General features: G+C 31.8%; 1 protein-coding gene across 1 annotated transcript; it reads left to right on the top strand.

The window, feature by feature from the left end:
- Positions 1-397: 397 nt before the first annotated feature.
- Mpv17 (Mitochondrial inner membrane protein MPV17) lies at positions 398-11,083 on the top strand. The gene is made up of 6 exons (XM_080150741.1): positions 398-600; positions 844-892; positions 2,025-2,146; positions 4,761-4,870; positions 8,786-8,902; positions 10,521-11,083. Exons 1-6 carry the CDS (start codon positions 528-530, stop codon positions 10,596-10,598), a joined length of 549 nt encoding a protein of 182 aa, XP_080006867.1. The 5' UTR covers positions 398-527; the 3' UTR covers positions 10,599-11,083.
- The last annotated feature ends 9,431 nt before the right edge of the window (positions 11,084-20,514 follow it).

Genomic DNA, 20,514 nt, shown 5'->3' with positions numbered 1-20,514 from the left:
GATGATATCTGGTGAAATATTTCATACACCCAAATTAATGTTAAGTTTACTTTGTTACCATATCTAACTATAGATGTAGCAAAAATATTATGAATGTTTCCCACAAGCATCCCGTAACCCTGAATTTTCAAGGATGTTATTCATTTGTAAATATATTATCTAAGTTTTAATATCTACATCCTGTTTCAAGAATATCATTTTTGATGATTTGTTTAAAACATTTTATATTTGAAATTTTGTTTCTTTTTAATATCATAATTAAAAAAATGAAATTAATCATTTTGATTACTTTTTAATGGTGAAAAAACTGTGATGAAATTGTTATGTATTTGTATTTTTTCATTTTCTGTATTTTTTTCGTGACATTTTTAATGTCTTTTTGCATTCTTTCAGATCAATGTAGTAGAGTGGTTAAGTCAGTTTTAGATTTGTACAAAAAAAATACATTTAGTATTAGATACAATCTTTATAGCTGTGAGTTAATCTAAACTTTGATACGAGATTTTTCTTGCATTAATTTTTTTTAAATGGCTTTTATGTGGAGACAATATACGCGACTGCTGGAGAAATATCCATGGAGAACTCAAATTATTCAATCAGGTTACAATTTTAAACGGGGCCATAGGGGGGGGGGGGGGGGGAGGGCTTTATAGTTAGAATTGAATTTCAGCCTTAAGTCAATCTGTTAAAATATTTTAACCAAACCTATTTTCTTTTAAAATTATAAAATTATGTTATTATCTTGACATATTAAATGCTCTTTATACTGTTACGTAAAAGTTATTACAATTTTAATTAAAATTATTACATTTTATTTAGAAAGTTTTGATTGAATTTTTTCAGGGATTTTATGTGCAACCGGAGATACAATTGCTCAGACTTTAGTAGAAAGGTATCTAAACATTAATAATACTTTACTTAAAAGTCAGTGTTTGCAAACATTTTCGGGCATCATCTCATTAAACAAAGAAGTAAGCTTTTTTTGTCTGTAGCGAGAGATCTCGTTAACCGCTGAACCGACATGGTTCTCCTTTACGGTGAAGCTTCTGATAGGTCCTGAGATGGTTTTGGGCTATTTTATTTCTATAAATAAGTCTTGTTATGGTTTTAGCCAATTTTTCTGCCCTTCCATATTTGCCATCGAATATAGAGCCGCTAGGGGCGAACAAAGTAATAAGTTGTTTGTGTGTGTCTTATAAATTATCGTAAACGCTCCAGGGCAAGTTTTAGGCCATATGGCAGGGGGGAAGGGTTTAATCCCCACTAAGAGATAAGGCGCATGAAAATCCAATGAAAAACAACTACAATGGACATTTTGCCCACCCCCTTTAGCTAAAAAATTATTGCACTTCTAGAGGTCAAAAAGTATTCAACAAGTAAGAATGTTTGACATTCATTTTACAGCTGTGGTGAAAATTCTTAATATGCAGTAATACACTGTTGATGGTGTCAGTAGTTTTAAAGCTGGCTCTCAATTTATAAAACTAATCTCTCTAATCCTCAATTTAGTCAATGCCAAGTTTAAGAAAATTCAATAACTTTTACTAAACACCTATGTCTAGAAATACATTTCTAATTTTAAAGTGAGGGATTGTAATAAAGTAAAATTAATTAAATCTATAATTAAGAGTTATTTGTTTCATCTTTTATGAATGGTTTCAAAATAGAATTAAACATTATTATGTACTTAAAGTACAATAAATTACAAAATATAATTAATACCAAAATAAATACCATTTTTAACCCGTATTTATTGCCATTATGAATTTAGATTTTTATGATCGTGACAGAAACGCTCCCGATTTTCGACAATTACACATTGAAATACATTACCTACTCCACTGACATGCAAAGTTACAGTGTTGTAAAGGTCTAAAATGTGGAACTTTTTGTTACTTTGAACTTAACAAGGCGTTTGATAACAAGGTGTAATATTCATTTGTTTAAAATTAGGAGAGAATGAATTTATAAATGATAGGTATTAACCCTTTTTGTTTTTTTATAGTAATTTTGACACATTTTAGAAAGAAATTATCTGAGTTTGATCCTTCGCGCACTGCTAAATTTTTCATCCTTGGTTCTTGTGTTGTGGCACCTGTTATCAGAACTTGGTATCTAGCACTGGAAAGAATTGTTAAATTTCCAGGTAGAAATAATCCGGGTATAGTCCCTTTCGTGACAACGCCTCTTAAGGGGAGTTTCGTCGTATTTCTCCTTTTCTAGCCCCTGCGGGACAATCACCTAACCTAACTTTACCTAAAATAACCTATCAAAAGCTATTGTGAAAATTCGACAAAACGCCCCTTAAGATGCGTTGTCACCAAAAGAACTAAACCCAATAATCCTTATTTAAAATTAACAGGATGTTAATGTGTGTGTATATCTGTAGATAAGAATATCGCTAACCGCTGAACTATACGGGGCAAAATTATTTTCACTAAAAAAGTAGCGCTACAAGCCGCTAGGAGCTCTGTATTCAAATTAGAAAGCAGGGGGTATATAAAAATTGCAGAAATTTATCCAACGAAATAGTCTAGGCCAAACCTTGAAACTTCCTTATTATAGAATTCACCCGGTTATGTGGTTAGCAAAATCGCACGGACAAACATAAAAACCTTATTTTGCATCTATTGGGATTAAAAACACGTTGATTGTATCATCGTACTTAGTCATATGCTCTTATATATTTATATGATCCCATTTATTAAAAAAGTTTGTTGTTGTTAAAGTAACTAAGTCAATAAAAAAAACTATAAGTTATATTTATCCGAAGACATGGATATATAAAAACTTATTTATTTGTTGTAAAGAATAAAGTACACATTTTAACACCTGGACGATATTATATCCCATCCCTAGGACATGTCACTATATAAATAAATTTTACCCGTGCCTCTCCTCCCCTGAGTGCGTTTTTGTTCGAGAGGAATGTATAAGAATATATGGATATCATGACAGGGGAAAAATTGTAGTCAATTTAGGTTCCTAATATGGACATCACTTATTGGTCAGCTCGTTTATCTAGTAGGAGGGGAGGAGATGGGGTAAAGGGAGTTTATATACGGATCGTTATTTTAGTTAGCTACAAATTTCACTTTCCTTTTCGAGAGGGCATTATAAGTGTTTTTTTGATCACAAATCAAGATCATACGAACTTATTCTAAAATGTTAAACATAACTGCAAGTTTTATTTTCTTATCCACAGAAAACTCACTAAAATTATTTGCACTTATAGTTTTTAACAAATATATCTTTAAAGCGGGCCATATTCCATTATAAGCATATATTAAATCGATTGACATAAAAGATGTATTATAGATCTTATAAACAAACAAACAAAAAATTTAGTTGTTCTGTTATCAACTTTCATAACATGGTTCTCAGTCCCATGAAAGCAATGCCAATTTATGTGTCCGAATAACTTTCTCATTTTCTTTTATAAAAGTTCTATAAGTATTCGATTCCCTCTAATAAGATATTATTTTTATTTCACTCTTTAACCTAGATGTATTAAGATAATATGATAATTCTTCAAAAAATGGAAGTTTTCTAGAACATTTCCGCCCTTAAAAATATCTTAAAATTTTTTAGTAGCTAAAACAAATCTACCCTGAAAAATGAGGAGAGGGCTGATGTGCCACTTATTTTAGCAAGAAAAAAACACAGGAAACCAAACTAAAAAGTGCTGTATCTTTTTTCTTTGGTTTGTTATTTCGTTTTTAGTTCTGGTTATAAGTAGTGACACACCTCCCCCCTTCCCCCCCCCCCCCCTCCTTCCTTTTTATATCGGTCTAGTTGGCCAAAGACAGTAAAAGATGTATGTATATATATATAGCTTTACTTATTTTATTATTTTCTAAAAGCATCTTTTAATGATGTTATCATTCTTGTTAAGAAAATTACATAAGCACTTTTGTAATATTGTTCTTTCTGGCAAAGAAATACACGTTTATGTGCACTTATGGGCAAGGCTCGGCAACTGCATTTTAAAGATTTTTTTGCGGTTGGAACTTGTTGAAAAAATAACGGCTCGATTCCAGATTCAAGGTGTGAATTTAATCAATATGATGTTAGCAGAATTGCTGACTTTGGTGGCTGCGACTATGCAGAATCTGATTGGACAAAAAATCGTCTTACTTTGCTGTCGTCAGATGCCTTATGTGCAAATTGGATAGTCGGTTAAGGCTCAAAACTAGAAAAAAAATGCGGATGAACGCGGCTACTGAGCCCTTCTTAAAGTAGTTACATCTGTATACTTTAAAATTATATAAAATTGCCAGATTACAAGAATGCATTTTTATTGTGTATTTTTGAATATATATTTTCAGGAAATTGCAATATTATTTATGTAAAAAATATTTGTACTTGGCAACTGCCTAGAAAAGGAACTTATCTGTGACTTTGGAATGTTAAAATATTTTGAGAAAAGCATGGTTAGCAGCTGCACCCGAAAACTTGTAAAAAAAAAGAATATCTAAAATCTCTTCTCCTGGGGGATATTTGATTTATTAACGGCTTTGAATGGTTAAAAAAAATTATACTGAATCTATCTAACCCTACATGTTGAAAAAGAGCCCAAAATCTCCACCCTCCGTCTCCATGAAAACTTGATTACACCTTTCCCATAACAACCGCCCCAAAACCCACATACTCGTCTACAACAAGTGTTTATATTTAGATGGTTATTAACTTTTTTTTAAATGTGTTTATATCTTGAAATATTGTCTTTTATTTCTTAAATAATATTTCTACCTATTAAGGAGCTAAAGGAGCCTTGACAAAGATGTGTATGGACCAGGGACTGTTTGCCCCATGCTTTATAGTCATATTCACAACCTCGGCGTACACACTTAATGGGGGTAAACCTCAGGTAATTTAAGATGGTAATATCCTCTTAAAAATTTTTTTTTCAATTAAAAAAATTTGAGATTCCCCTACCCCCGACAACGAACAACTCTGATCGCAGCTCGGCCCTCTAGCCTGCCTAGCCGCAGCGCTCGGCACCCTAGCCTATGAACTAACCTAACCTAAAATAAGGGGGGGGGGAGTTTTGCCACTTTTGCGTAAACAGTGTTCTGTGGACTAGGTATTGATTTTAGATTATAGGTTATTTGGGATAAAAGTTTACTTTTGGTTAGTACTTCACGTATTTTTAATCATTTTTTGGATAAACCCACCCCCTAGTCCCCCGGGGCTCAAAATCCCCCTAAAAATGAACCTAACCTTAATTTTCTCAGGAACCATTTGACCAAAAGAGATGATTTCTTAAACTTAAGCTTTTATGCTTATAAACTAACTTCTGATTTAGAAGTCACCCCCCTGCCACCAACCCCTAGCCCTCCGGGGCTCAATAAAACCCTAAAAATGAACCTAACCTTAATTTTCTCAGGAACCATTTGACCAACAGAGATGATTTCTTAAACTTAATCTTTTATGCTTATGGACTAAGTTAAAGTTTAGAAATAGCCCCCCTGCCGCCAACCCCTTGCCCCTCGGGGCTAAAAAAAAACCAAAAATGAACCTAACCTAAATTAAAATTTCTTATTTGAAGAGTTAGAGGTACACTTATTAAACCAAATATGCTTCTTTTTGGATGTTATTGACATATCTGCTGAACAAAAATATAATCGGCCTCCAGGTTCAGGTGCTGCAGGCCTCCAGGTCCACTCAGGAGATAGGTAAAAATTTAAATTTCTTATTTAAAGGTTTATAGGTACACTTATTAAACCAAATATGCATCTTTTTGGATGTTATTGACATATCTCCTGAAAAAATTAGAATCGGCCTCCAGGTTCAGGTGCTGCAGGCCTCCAGGTCCACTCTCGACAGGTGAAAATTAAAATTTCTTATTTAAAGAGTTAGAGGTACACTTATTAAACCAAATATGCTTCTTTTTGGATGTTATTGACATATCTGCTGAAAAAATTAGAATCGTACCAATCTTTAGCTTTGGATGAAATCTGGATAAGATCAACCCCTCTGAATTAAATTCTTAAAATGACTCCACTTTCATCTAGACTTTATAATCTGAATCATATCAAAAACGCTTGCCCCATTTTGAGTATCTGTAATATTACATCTGAGACAGAATTATACTTTAAAACATTATAAAATAGACATTTTAGGTCTGTCTAGAAGGCTTCTATAGGACACCTTGAGCCTGCTTGGAGCACAACTTTCTCTAAATTCAAAAAATACAATTTGTTTAATTTTCCCTATCCAGCAGTCGCCTGGAGGTCAACTAGACCCTGCCTAGAACACATATCTTTAAAAAAGAACTTTTAATTTTTACTTGTCTCCAGAGTGGACCTGGAGGCCTGCAGCACCTGAACCTGGAGGCCAATTCTAATTTTTTCAGGAGATATGTCAATAACATCCAAAAAGATGCATATTTGGTTTAATAAGTTTACCTCTAATTCTTCAAAAAAGAAATTTTAATTTTTACCTGTCTCCAGAGTGGACCTGGAGGCCTGCCTGCAGCACCTGAAACTGGAGGCCGATTCTAATTTTTTCAGGAGATATGTCAATAACCTCCAAAAAGATTCATATTTGGTTTAATAAGTGTTCCTATAAACCTTAAAATAAGAAATTTTAATTAAGGTTAGGTTCATTTTTGGTTTTTTTTGAGCCCCGGGGGGCAAGGGGTTGGTGGCAGGGGGCTGACTTCTAAACTAGAAGTTAGTTTATAAGCATAAAAGCTTAAGTTTAAGAAATCATCTCTATTGGTAAAATGGTTCCTGAGAAAATTAAGGTTAGGTTCATTTTTGGGGTTTTTTTGAGCCCCGGAGTGCTAGGGGTTGGTGGCAAGGGGGTGACTTCTAAATCAGAAGTTAGTTTATAAGCATAAAAGCTTAAGTTTAAGAAATCATCTCTTTTGGTCAAATGGTTCCTGAGAAAATTAAGGTTAGGTTCATTTTTAGGGTTTTTTTTGAGCCCCGGAGGGCTAGGGGTTGGTGGCAGGGGGGTGACTTCTAAATCAGAAGTTAGTTTATAAGCACAAAAGCTTAAGTTTAAGAAATCATCTCTTTTGGTCAAATGGTTCCTGAGAAAATTAAGGTTAGGTTCATTTTTAGGGGGATTTTGAGCCCCGGGGGGCTAGGGGGTGGGGTTATCCAAAAACTGATTAAAAATACGTGAAGTACTAACCAAAAGTAAACTTTTATCCTAAATAACCTATAATCTAAAATCAATACCTAGTCCACAGAACACTGTTTACGCGAAAGTGGCAAAACTTTCCCCCCCCCCATCCCTTGTTCGTTCGTTGTCGGGGGGGAGGGGGGTTGGTGGTACTTATATTTTCAAAATTGAAAATAAAATTCTAAGAGGATAGGTAATGCTTTTAAGATATGCTAAAACTAGCTATTTCGCCACTAGCATCTTTTTATTTGAAAACCCCAGCTAAGATATATTATAACTAGCTACTTCGCCTCTATAATCCTTTTATTTGAATATCTTAGGTAAGATATATTATAAATTGCTGCTTCGTCTCTAGAATCTTCCAAGGTTTTTTTTTAATTAGATTAAAATAATCCCGAGATTTTGAAAAGTTTCCATAAGCGCAACCCAATCAAACCAGCTGATTTTAAGATCTTTAAGTACAAACAAACAACTGTATATTTAATCTATATCTGCTAATAATTTTATATTGCTTTGTTTTTCAAATGGTGATATTTTTGGATTCTATCCTCCCTATTTTATTATCTAAAAATATTTTGGAATTCGTAAAGATTAATGTTGTGTGTAAGAATAGAATAATGTATTTACGAAGGTCAAGTCAGGGGGTATGGCATCTCATGAAATAAACAAGACTTATCAATTATCAACTTTACCACTCTACTTTTAATTATAGTTTTATAAGAAAAAGAAAGAAAAAATCGTGAGTCGATTTCTCTTGAGAGGATAGAGGAACCCCTCCCCCCGCCCCCCCCCCCCCCTATGAAAAAAATTATAATTTTATTAATATAAGAGGGGGAAAGTTTTGATACATTTGAAAATTTATCATATAAGAATGATGTTTATCCCTAATAACCTATCCTCTCAGTCTAAAGATAAAGCCTAAACACACGGTTTACGCAAATTTGTCAAAACTTCTCCCCCTCTTACAAACACCTCAAGACCTTTATATGTCAACACTTCATTTGATGAATCATAGTATCCAATCTATATCTCTCATTTTCTTTTAAAATCCCTATCCTTACCATTCGTACAGGTCAACATTTCTCAGTGTGATTAATTTCAACCATTAATCTTATGCATTTGTCTCTTCACTTTCACCAAATTTTTCCTCTTTTTTGTGTGTGTGTTGTGTGTGTACTTATTTGTTCTTCCGGTTTTTGCACTAAAATATAATCCTTATAATCCATTTTAGTACTTTGTACTCAATGTTCTTTACCTATCTCATATCGGATATACTTTTGTAATATTAGGCACTTTTGTAATATTAGGCACTTTTGTACTTCAGTATTATTATCGTTTTTATTGTATTAAGGGATAAGGCCAGGGCTCGGTAGCCGCGCGTCAGCCGCCAGAGGGAATTCAAGCTTTAACTATTTTAAAAGTCACAAAACCTGACCCCCAAATATTTATGTAGAATCTATATTTATATCGATGTCTTTTCATTTCAAAACTGTTTGAAATTTTTTCATGCTATTTTTATACCAATCTCTCAAAATTAAAAGTTATCTACACTTGAACCTTTGCCAGAAATTCAATTACCTGGGTGTATTATTCTGTAACTGTAAGCTATATATTGCCATCTACTTATGTATCAATTTATATGTTTTAGAATCTGAAAAGCCACCTGGAATCCATGTACCTGGATGTATTATTCTCCAACTGGAAGCTGTGGCCTGCCGCCCAAATACTCAACTTTTATTTTGTTCCTCTTCAACATAGGTTATTGGTAAGTTTTTTTTTCTTTTTTTTTTCGCGCGAGGAATATTTTACATCTAGCGATATTTGTAGTGTAAAAATGGTTCTAAAAGCTGCTATTTTTTAAAGAAAACAACATACTACATAAAACCATACTTTTTAAATTTTATAGTGCTGTATTTTTCCAAGTTAATAAGTATCTGGTTAAACCTTTCAACTCTCTATCTAAAAATCCTGCAAAACATTTATTTATTTTCTCCGTATTTTTCAATGTTTTTTTTCTAGAGCTTCACACTGACGTCAAGTGTATAGAATCTGTTGAAAAAAGCAACCTTGTAATGCAATTCCAATACTTTTAGTTTTAAGTCTTCAATAAACACGAAAAAATGCCTATCAAACCAGCAAAAAAGTTTACCAAAATAATACATAATCATTACAACAGTTAAAAAATTTTAATACCATAATCAGTTCAATATTGATGTGTCTTAAATCATTCGGTTTTTTTACTTCTAGTGGTCAATACTTGTTTTAGTATAATGCTACACTTGAATTATACGACTTTTGTCTGGAGGTTTTATCATCATATGTAGAGAATTTATATGGCCATCGCTTATTATTATTTTTTGAAGCACCGTACCTGACTCTGCAGATATAGGTATTAATTTAAACCCCTTGGATACAGTTTTTGAGCTTGCTATCCAAACATTCACATCAATTTTTCTCCATAAATTTCATATCAAATACGTACTAGAAACCCAACAACTAGCGGTTTTTTAAACTAATCTAAATCGGCGGATTAAATTTGCAATTTTGCAAAGTATCTATTTCTATTTTTAGTATACAGTTTTGTTTTTGTTATTGGTCACAAATTTCCAATATTGCAATATACCTAAGTCTGAGATTTAAGAAAAAAGAAAAACATTCATTCAAATTTTGTGCAAATAATAATAAATAGGATGACTGTTAGTATGTATTTTTCCCCTTAAATCGCTCATCTGATATATAGAATTGGATTTTTTAAACAGCTTTCCGCGGATATAGAATGTACAAGATTAAAACCAGTTTTTTCAGCCCCGAGGTGCAGAAGGCACGGGCTAAAAAAACTGGTTTTAATTTTATGATTGTACATTTTTATATTCGTAGAAAGCTGGATATTACGATGCTAGACATAGTTTTTTTGTATGGATGAAAACCAGTTCCTATCCACCGGATTCGAATGAATACGAGAAAAATTCTTACCCTTCCCAGTAAATTTGTACAGCTTTATTGTTGCGGTAGTCAACCACTAAATTGGGGTGGAAGATGGGGCTGAGAAAGAAAAAATTACTCTTTAAAAATATATTTGATGTCAAACACTTTTTAAAAGTCAAACATACATCAACCTAAAAATGATGCAATTATGAGCAGGGAGGGAGGGGACAATGGGCTGTTTATTAAACTAGTCCCCAATGTTTTATAATAATATGAAAGCGTTGGCATAACAACTTTGGGGACTTTGGGTTCATTTGAGTGTCTAAACGTTTAACTACTAGTTGTTATCTACAGTGTATTTTTTTATCATCATTGGGGATGTACTTCAATTTAACGGCTATTGTTTTGTCCCTTTAAATCCCTGAATCATAATGTTTAACATATTTTTGTTTATTTAGATGATGAATCTTGTAGCTGTTATCTGGAACACCTACCTGGCTTGGAAAACAAACCAGACTAAACCTGTACAAGAATAGACATATTCATAGAAGTTTTTAGTTCATTTTTAGTCATTTAGAATTAGAGTTTATATATACATAATTTGTATGCTATTTATTATACCATTAGATTATTTTATTCATAGACTGTTTCTAACCTTATTCTTGGCTTGTCTATGTCAAACCTTAAAATACCTTACCCATTGTAGGTAGCAAAAGACAGACAGGAATTTTCTAAGTTTCTCCGAATATATCTGTTTATTCAAATAATAATTATTTTTTTTCACATTAATGGCTAAAAGGATCCAATTTTCTTACTATTGCCAAAAAAAAGATATGTATGTTAAGAAAAACATAAAAAATTATCCATCCTTTTTATTTCTTGGAGCTTAATCTAAATGTGATTCTTGAAGTTAGTAATGTTCTAGATGTACTTAATAATGATGTTCTTGTTAAGAAATATTTTGTATTGCATTTATTCTTTTGTATCTTTGATAAACACTGAATAAATACTATTTAATGTACTTTTACTTAATTTTTATAGTAGCGTAGGGTTAATATAACTGACATATGGCCGTAAGTTTGTCCGTCTGAGTCACGTGTCTTTTAGCTTAAAATTATAAGCAATACAGTATACTCGTTTTCCACAAGTAGAGAAGAACAAATAATACGGACGGACAAACAATGTGAATAATACAGTAGCTTCACTAATAAAAAATAATGTTCCTTTTTTTTGATCGTATGGATGTAAATGTGGATTATAAGTAACCTTTTCATTGAACAAAGACATTTTTAATGAGCCAATTGTAAGGGATGGGGTATTTTACATCCGTTTGTCAATTCTCATTAAAAGCGCCTAAATTAAAAAGATTTAGCTGCAGCAGCCGACATTAACGACCATTAGCTGGAACTAAGACGTCTTAAATTTCTGCGGCAGCCGTGCCACGCTTATAAAACACTCTTGAGATGTATGCTGTGAACACATTCAATATAACTGACAATAGTTAAATGTAAAGGACTTTGGTAAATATTCTCAACAAACTGTGGACAAAGGATTCTAATATTGCAGGGAATAAGAGTACAAAGTACAATGCCAGAGATCGGTTTTTAATAAATGCCGCGTTTTTTCGACAATTTTTTAGACATTGATTGATTGAACGAAGACGATGGGAGAGTATACAACATAAGAATTCAAAATTTTAAAATTATTATTTTAGCCATTTGTATAATGTCTAATACAACTTAAATCCATTTTCGCTGCATATTTATTAATGCGTCTTTTTAGAGCTGTGTTAGACATTATACAAATGGCTAAAATAATAATTTAAAATTTTGAATTTTCAAGTTTTGTATACTCTGTTAAAATCGTACGGGGCATTGATCTTCAAGATGGAATAAGGTTTTTAGCAGAGTATACAACTAAGTATACAACTAAGAGTACAAAGTACAATGCCAGAGATCGGTTTTTAATAAATGCCGCGTTTTTTCAACAATTTTTTAGACATTGATTGATTGAACGAAGACGATGGGAGAGTATACAACATAAGAATTTAAAATTATTATTTTAGCCATACAACTTAAATTCATTTTTGCTGCATATTTATCAATGCATCTTTTTAGATCTGTATTAGACATTATACAAATGGCCAAAATAATAATTTTAAAATTTTGAATACTTAAGTTGTATACTCTGCTAAAAACCTTATTCCATCTTGAAGATCAATGCCCCATACAATTTTAAAAGAGTATACAACTTGAGAATTCAAAATTTTAAATTATTTTAGCCATTTGTATAATGTCTAACACAGCTCTAAAAAGACACATTAATAAATATGCAGCGAAAATGGATTTAAGTTATATTAGACATTATACAAATGGCTAAAATAATAATTTTAAAATTTTGAATTCTTATGTTGTATACTTTGTGTTGAAATCCCATCGTCTTCGTTCAATCAATCAATGTCTAAAAAATTGTTGAAAAAACGCGGCATTTATTAAAAACCGATCTCTGATAGATTAATCTACTGGGTGTCCCACGTAAAAGTTTTTTTTGAAAAGTTTCTTACTCGGTTAATATCATTTATGTATAAGGTATACCTTACCTAGTCAACAAGCGAAATAATATTTGGGTGGCAGGTAAAAAGGTCGTAAATTCTAAGTATTGCCCCCCGAAGACATAAATAGGTTTCGTAATTTTTTTTCAAATTAATTGCTATAAGTTGCATTTAAATAAAAGCTAACTTAGTACCTTGTAATTTTGTCATTGGAACTGAAATGGTTTAACGCTAATAAAAAAAAACGGGCGGTGTCAACCTTGAAGGGGTGAATAAAGATACCTAATGTTAAAAATTTTAATTATTAGGAGATGCAGACACTCCCCCTCCCCACCAATGTCGCACGCCATAATTTTAAATGAGCATAAAGTTTACTTCTTCTAAATTTTCTTTCAAAATAAAGAAATATCGTTCCGTCAAATGACTAGGCATATGTTTTTGTGCTTGTTATTTATCACTATCTTGCCTCATGAAAAATATGTGCTTTTTTATCTAATCACAATTTAGATATGATAGAAAAAATGTCCATTTCAATCCATCAATCAATATACATTTTGTCAGACATATTTTCAAGTATTTTAACTAAACATAACACGAAAATCGCCATTTTCCACCTTAGATTCGTTTCTACTTTGAACTGTTAATTATATATTGTGTCGTTCTTAATCATTGTAATAAACATCTTAGAGCTAAAATTATATTTTAATTGCGATTTGAAGCCAAATTCAACGTATTAGGAGCGATCTGAATCAAGTTGAAATATGTAGTGTGTATTTTTCTTCATTATTCAACCTGTACTAAAGCGGAACATTCTCACATTGCTTCACTGTAATCGGATTAAGACGGATTTAAGAAATACCACCCATGAGAGTGAGACAAGTCTTCTCGCGCATTTGTATACACCGCGCGACAAGTGTGCATAAAATATTCCAGACCTTACACCAATTATAACGATTTTCGAAAATGAAATGTAAATTAACCTGTTTGTATTTATTTTAGTAATATTGAACAAAGACGGGCGCACATGCTCTGGCACTAACAGCATGTACTTTTATATTTGTAAAATATTTGTGACGATATTAAATTCCTATCTGTACTTTTTTATGGAGTTTGACTTAACTAGAGTGTTTGATAGTGACTTACTTCCTACTTTGTGTAGAAAGATTTCAGTTGTACATATAGATCTGAAGGGATGAGACAGTGGCCGACAATTTGTTATTCATCCCCAATGATAATACACAAAATTACCCCTTCAAGGATTACAATTTAGTGGTAGAAACGTTTGGACCAAAAAATCAAAATTAAATAAAAGTCCCAAAAAATATATATATGATAAGAATCTACGTATTATAATATTTGGTAAAAACTTAAATATGTGAGATTTATGAGACGTTGATTTTTTAAACGGCAATGTAACTTACCCTACTAGAATTTTGATGCAGGGTGCTTTTTGTCTAATGAAAAGAATCTTTGTGATTATACAAAACTAATATGTCTAACATGGCCATACAAATTTCATACCTGAACCTGACAGCAAGACAAAATAACCGGATTTTTCTAGCTCTGTACTTTTCAAACAAGCACGAAATAAGTTCAATTTGGAGTCCAGTATTTTATTTATAAACTTCATCTTTCTATCAATAATAGCAGCCAAGTAATTTTTTTTCATAGATATTTATGTCTCACTCTCACAGTCAAAGAACATTACCGTCGAAATAAAGTATGTACCAAAAAATGCATATCTTTTTAAAATTGTAATTGGGCGGCTTGTGTTAATAGTAGAAAAATGTTATGCATAGCGCTAGAACTGCTATATGCTCTAGTTTTGGAAATATAAGCTTCATTCTTGTGCTTTATATAGTTTAGGAGCTACGTAGTAAAATGTCCCAACTGACTTAAAACTTGACTTATACATATCATTAAGTTAAAGTTAGTTATATTCTGAATGTTCATTGGTATGGGGAATGTTCACAAAAAATAGCAACTTTTACAAATCACTTTTCTTGTAGATTAAACAAACAATTTTGATGGTTAAAACAAGGAAAGGTATCGACAGACAGACACAGGTGAAGTGTGACGTAGATACGATTCTAAATAGACCGCGAAGGACATGTCATAACTTTTTATACATTCAAGATTTAGAATACAAGAAATAATATTTGGATAAACACAGATTTTATTTTCATTCATTTTTTTAAATTGACCTATAAATGAAATTATTAATTTGTAGTCTTATTTCTTTCTTGATATTTTATAATTATTTACCATACTACATACTATATTTTTTTTAATATTTACCGAAAAAAGTTATTTTTATTTTTTAATGATTACTTGATATTCACTAAACCTTAGCTTAGTTCAATTTAGTTCTTCAATGAAAATAATCAAAAATACAATCGAATAAGAGTAAGCAGACAAGATACTTTTATAAATAATTATTTATGATAAATGCTTGAATATCAGTTTTTCTCATCCCTTAAACAAAATATCTTACATTTGTAAAACTAGACCAAATATGTTTTATTTTTCAGGGAAACTGCTTATTAGTCCTTTGTTGGTTTATATAATACTAGCGGCTACGCCCCTAGAGGCCTCTAGGGGCACTTGAGGAGGAGATAGTCGAATTTGATAATTCAATTTCTTATTTTAGATTTTAAAAGAAAAAGTTTAAAAAAAATTACGTTTGATGTTTATTTTATGTTGAACTCTCTTTCTAAAATTGGTAAATTTTTAAAAAATTTAATTTCTCTAGGGAGGGTGGTGGTACCCTCCCCCAAAATAGTTATAAACCTTCCCGGGACATATGAGAATCTACCCTGTTAAGGAGAACCCAATCGGTTCAGCGGTTAGCGAGATCCTTCGGTACACACAGACAGACAGACAAACATCCTGTTACTTTAGTATAAGGATTAAATTGAGGGCGGTTTACCATATATCATTAAAAACCGACCATGACCAAAGCTAATACTTTAAAATAAAAAGTACATTTGTTTCTTGTAAAAAGGCATAACTTTTTTTAGGCAAACAAATATTTAGCGCAAATAAAACAAATTCATTTATACAAATACACAATAAAGAAAATTTGTATTTCACCATCGATAGATTATAGGGGAATGGCGGCATTTTCGAAATATTGTGCTTTGTTTTTAACCAAAAAATCATAATATTTTGAGTATTAGTTCCTAATTTTTTAAAGCATAAAAACATGAATTTACAAAATGATATTCATAAAATATTGACGTCCATACAAATCCTATAATTTTTTCCCTATAATATGCAAAATTATAGGATGGTGTAAAAAATGAATGGAAATATATACTGCAACATATAACATACAATTTTCAGCGGATAAGAGATGAAAATTTATAGTAACATATAATGCTTTAAAGGCCTTTAAAGAAAAATAAAGTCAATTAAAATTAAAGTAGCACAAAAATAGTAAGCTCCATGTAAAATTTTAGTTTAATTTATCTTTGGATTTTGAAGTAGATAATAGTTAATTCTCGCATCGAATTATAAACGGCTTTCCGCGGATATAGAATGTACAATTATGAGATTAAAACTAGTTTTAATCTTATGATTGTACATTTTTATATTCGTAGAAAGCTGGATATAAAACAATGGTAGACATAGTTTTTTCGTATGGATGAGAACCGGTTCAAATCCACCGGATTCGAATGAATACGAGAAAAACCTTTCCCGGACCTTCTTTGTATAGGAAAATTATTTCTTGCTCCATTAAATGAACATAAATTTTAATGACAAAATCCATGAAAATATTTGATTACGCGTCAGATTCGTAGCAAGGACGATTCCGTACGTTAATAGCGTAGCTTTCTAAACAGAAAGGTTAAACATAAGAAATCTTTGAATATAATAGGCCTTGAATAAAAAGAATAAAATGAAAATGGAGAGCTGAAAGCGATTACAGCTAACTATAATTCATATAATTTGTTGGTTAATCAATACATCTAATCCAATTTTTCATTTACTTCACAGACTACGCTAATGAATGCCATAAATCATTGACAGACGTATATATCAAACTTTTATAGTAGCTTTGCAACTAAAAAAATCAAACTTTATATTTTATTTTAATGGAAACTAGAATTCTTATTTGAAAGTACAACATGATTTTGTCCTTCATTTATTCTTGAAAATCGTTTGTAAATAAAGTAACCTAAACCTAGTTTGTTCTTAGGGATACAGGGATATGGCTGTAGTATGCCACAAATATCTTAAAAGTACGAGAAAGTACGTCAATATTAATAATCGTAGCTTAATTACATATTATACAAATTTTTTTTTCACCCCATATAAAATGTTTTTCCAAATATAAGTACAAAATAATAATATTAAAAAAATAGTTTTATTTCATATACATACTGTATCCCATAGTCTTCATATTATCAGGAAGATACGTGCACAGGAATCGGCCATATATAGGCGATTCGGGGGGGGGGGGATGAAAGAGTGAAGAAAGGACTCCTGAGTTCTTTTTTTTTCAGGGGGTTGTTGAAACATTTCTAAACATATCGCGCACTTTTATTCAGTAACAGTACAATAAAAGTGTAGGATGTCCAAAGAATGTTAACTTTTGGAGATATCCTTTTGTCTAATAATAATGTATTATAAAAAAAAATACCATACACTTTTCTTAAAGTAGCTTTAGAGTGCACAAGCATGGATTTTCATATACTTGTTCAAAAGGTAATTAAGGTAGGGTCACCTGTACTACCAGCAAGTTAAAGGAAATTATCATAAGTCTTTGCAAAACGCTGACCTATGCTAATTTTGATTAGCCTTAAAATGTGTCTTTTTCGCATTTTTGGGTCATTTAAGGCAGAAAGTGTGAATAATTTTTAACATTTTAATTTTCATACTTTACTACTCTATAACTTCGGCAAGTACTTCTTCCTTGTCACTTACGTAGACTGACTATATCCTTTTGTTGACGGATTTTAAAAACTGATTGTTTAAAATAATGTGAAAAATAATTTTCAAATTTGTAAAAAAAAAATTTTTTTTTTTATCTTGTCTAAGTTCTTTTTTTCTCGTATTCATTCGAATCCGGTGGAAAGGAACTGGTTCTCATCCATTCGAAAAAAAAACTATGTCTAGCATCGTATTATAAACAGCTTTCTACGAATATAAAAATGAACAATCATAAGATTAAAACCAGTTTTTTTAACCCGTGCCTTCGGCACCTCGGGGCTAAAAAACTGGGTTTAATCTTATAATTGTACATTCTATATCCGCGGAAAGCTGTTTATAATACGATGCGAGAAATAACTATTCTCTTTTTTCAACACTCAAACTTGCTATTTTGATATTATTTCCAACTTTTTTGCTTCTATGACATTTTTATTTCAAATTTCTTAATTAAACTTATTTCGTGATTGTAATAAACATAAAAGTTTTATATTAATTTATTGAATGACGCAGATTTAATCTAATTACTTTTAGTGATTTATAACATTTTTCTCTTTGAAAATATTGTAATTTACTAAATCATTCAAATTAACTGTTTAAAAAACTAAACAATAAAAAAGTAAAAATTGAAAGGTTGTAAATATTTTTAGCTACCTCCTCAAATTTTTTTTTGTATATAAGAGTTGTTATATTTTTCTGTCAGTCGCGGTAAAGTTTCCAGCTGCGGCTGTGGTTGGCTTGATTACAATTTAGTGTAAGTGGCTAAGGGCGTCAAAGGAATTATTTAGGCTGTTGACGCAGCCTCTAAACAGTTGTTTAGTTTAGGGTGGCTTAGGGTAGCTGTGCCTAATAGTGGCTGAATAGAAATTTGATACTTGCATCTATGGTGGCTCAAGATGAGGCTTAGCCGAGTTGCTAAATGCGGCTGAGGTTACGGAGCCTCAAAATTTAATTGATTTGGATAATTTTAACCTTGTTGCCCTTGTTATTTTTGTGATGTAAGAATTGCAAAAAGATAAATTTTCATAAATGTATATATGATCAGGACTTGGGACAGGTAATAGGTATACAATATTTCAAAACTACTTTAATGAATTTTCCAATACGCTTTTAATTATTTTATCTCTCTTTATCCATTTTAGCCTGTTTTCTTTTATTAGGGGTAGAAATTAGATGGACCAGTAGACCATATTTTTAAAATTCCTTTTAAAACTTGTAGGAACATTTAAATTATACCTTTTACCTTATTGGGACCCGATGCTCCTTCGATTTTTTTAAGAAGGCACCTGGAGAACCCAAGGGCATCATCCGCTATAATGGGATGCAATACTCTAATGCCCAATGGTGGATATTAGGTTAAGAAACCAGGGATAAGGGATGGGAAACGTAAGAAAATATTATTCCAGGCCTATTTTCCAACTAGGCCTAAAAAACTAGTTTCGGGATGACGCAGTAGTTAGATTTGAAAACTATGAACTATGAAAAAAGTATAGAATAGAATTCAGGTAGTTGATTTCACCTATCATAAAATACAATAAAAACTTTTCAAAGAACCAATATGTTAGTGGCTTTAAGTAGAATCCCGTTATTACTTCGCCAACCCCCCCTCCCCCCATTTAAAAAAAAGTTTTTTTTGAGATGGTTAAATCTGATTTATTTTCATACATTTTAAGGGGGGATCTACTTCACCCCAAAATTTTTATATAGAAATAAACACCGCTTTAGCTCCCCAGCTTTAATAAATAAATTAAGTAGAATTGAATAAGTACATGGGTAACATTCTATCAACTAATTGTTCCATAGCAAACATATAAATTAAGAATTTAAAAAAAAAATTTATTTTACGTTAAATATTAACAGAAAAGTTCAATTAAGTGTGCAATAATTTTTACCAAAATTAATGAAATTTTTTTTTTAACAAAACACAGTACACTTTTATTTACATATTGAACTAGTTTTGTATTTGTGATCATTTAGATGGGTTATCAATTCCACATGAAATGTAACTTTTAAATTGTCTAAAGACATGAGTTTTTCACATTGTTCTAAAGTATAAAATGTTGAATCCTACTCAGTCTTCAAAAAACGATCTCTCAATTTATGTTTTGCTATATGGACATTTATTAATGTGTAAATTTAATAATAAGTTGATGTGATTGAACGTCATATATATTGTTGTCATTTTAATAGCAGAAAGTTTCCATTGTTGTCTTTCTAATAGCAGAAATTTATGTTTGGTTGAATTAATTTAGCCAATAATGAACTGGGGGACGCGTTTGTTATTAATTAATTGGTTAATGCTAAAAGCAAGTTTCAGGCTATTGGATATTGGCCTACAGCCAATGAGGAACTGGGGGAAATGAGTTGATTTTATAGGCAAAAAAGAAAAGTTGCCCCATCACTTTTAAAAGGAGGCTGAGACCTAATTTTCGGTCAGGTTTCCCATCCCTTATCCCTGAGAAACAGACAACCAACCCTTTATTTGCACTGCCTTTGTCTGAGGCGAGTCTGCTGTCGATGACACTCAGATCCAACAACCCAGGATAACTAAGGGGAGCCAAATCTCTCCTTTTCTTTCCAAACACCCGAGGTATTAAGTTAAGTAACACTAATCAGACAACCGACTCTTTGATTGCACGACCAACGTCTCGAAGTCATAACTGTGCATGGTTATGAGTTGCGCCTGTTTATGGGCCCAGGCATTCCCCTACTCTTACTATTTATGTCGTGCACCTGACATAGTAGGAAACTGTTTGTAACGTTTTTAATCTTGACGCGGTGTCGGACCGAGATTCGAACCAATCACCTCTTTGAGCGGATGCGCTACGTGTTGAGCCACGGTTGCGGGTTTATATTTAAATCATACCATGAACAAGGGAAGATTGTGCACCATACGATACAATATATGTTTTATTTCGTTATGGCTAAGAACTGGTTTTAATGCAGCGGAAAGGTAATCAGATTTGGGA

This window comes from Acartia tonsa, chromosome 2 (assembly GCF_053477335.1).
Source record: "Acartia tonsa isolate MP-2025a chromosome 2, ASM5347733v1, whole genome shotgun sequence".
Classification (NCBI taxonomy): Eukaryota; Metazoa; Arthropoda; class Copepoda; order Calanoida; family Acartiidae; genus Acartia; species Acartia tonsa.
Note: the sequence above shows the minus strand (reverse complement) of the source record. Positions and strands in the feature narration are given on the sequence as shown.

Excerpts from the sequence above, each read along its gene's own strand:
- Mpv17 (XM_080150741.1), top strand. The coding sequence starts at position 528 with ATGGCTTTTATGTGGAGACAATATACGCGACTGCTGGAGAAATATCCA. Across the intron at positions 601-843 it reads AACTCAAATTATTCAATCAG|GGATTTTATGTGCAACCGGA; the intron begins GTTACAATTTTA and ends GAATTTTTTCAG. Across the intron at positions 893-2,024 it reads GCTCAGACTTTAGTAGAAAG|AAAGAAATTATCTGAGTTTG; the intron begins GTATCTAAACAT and ends GACACATTTTAG.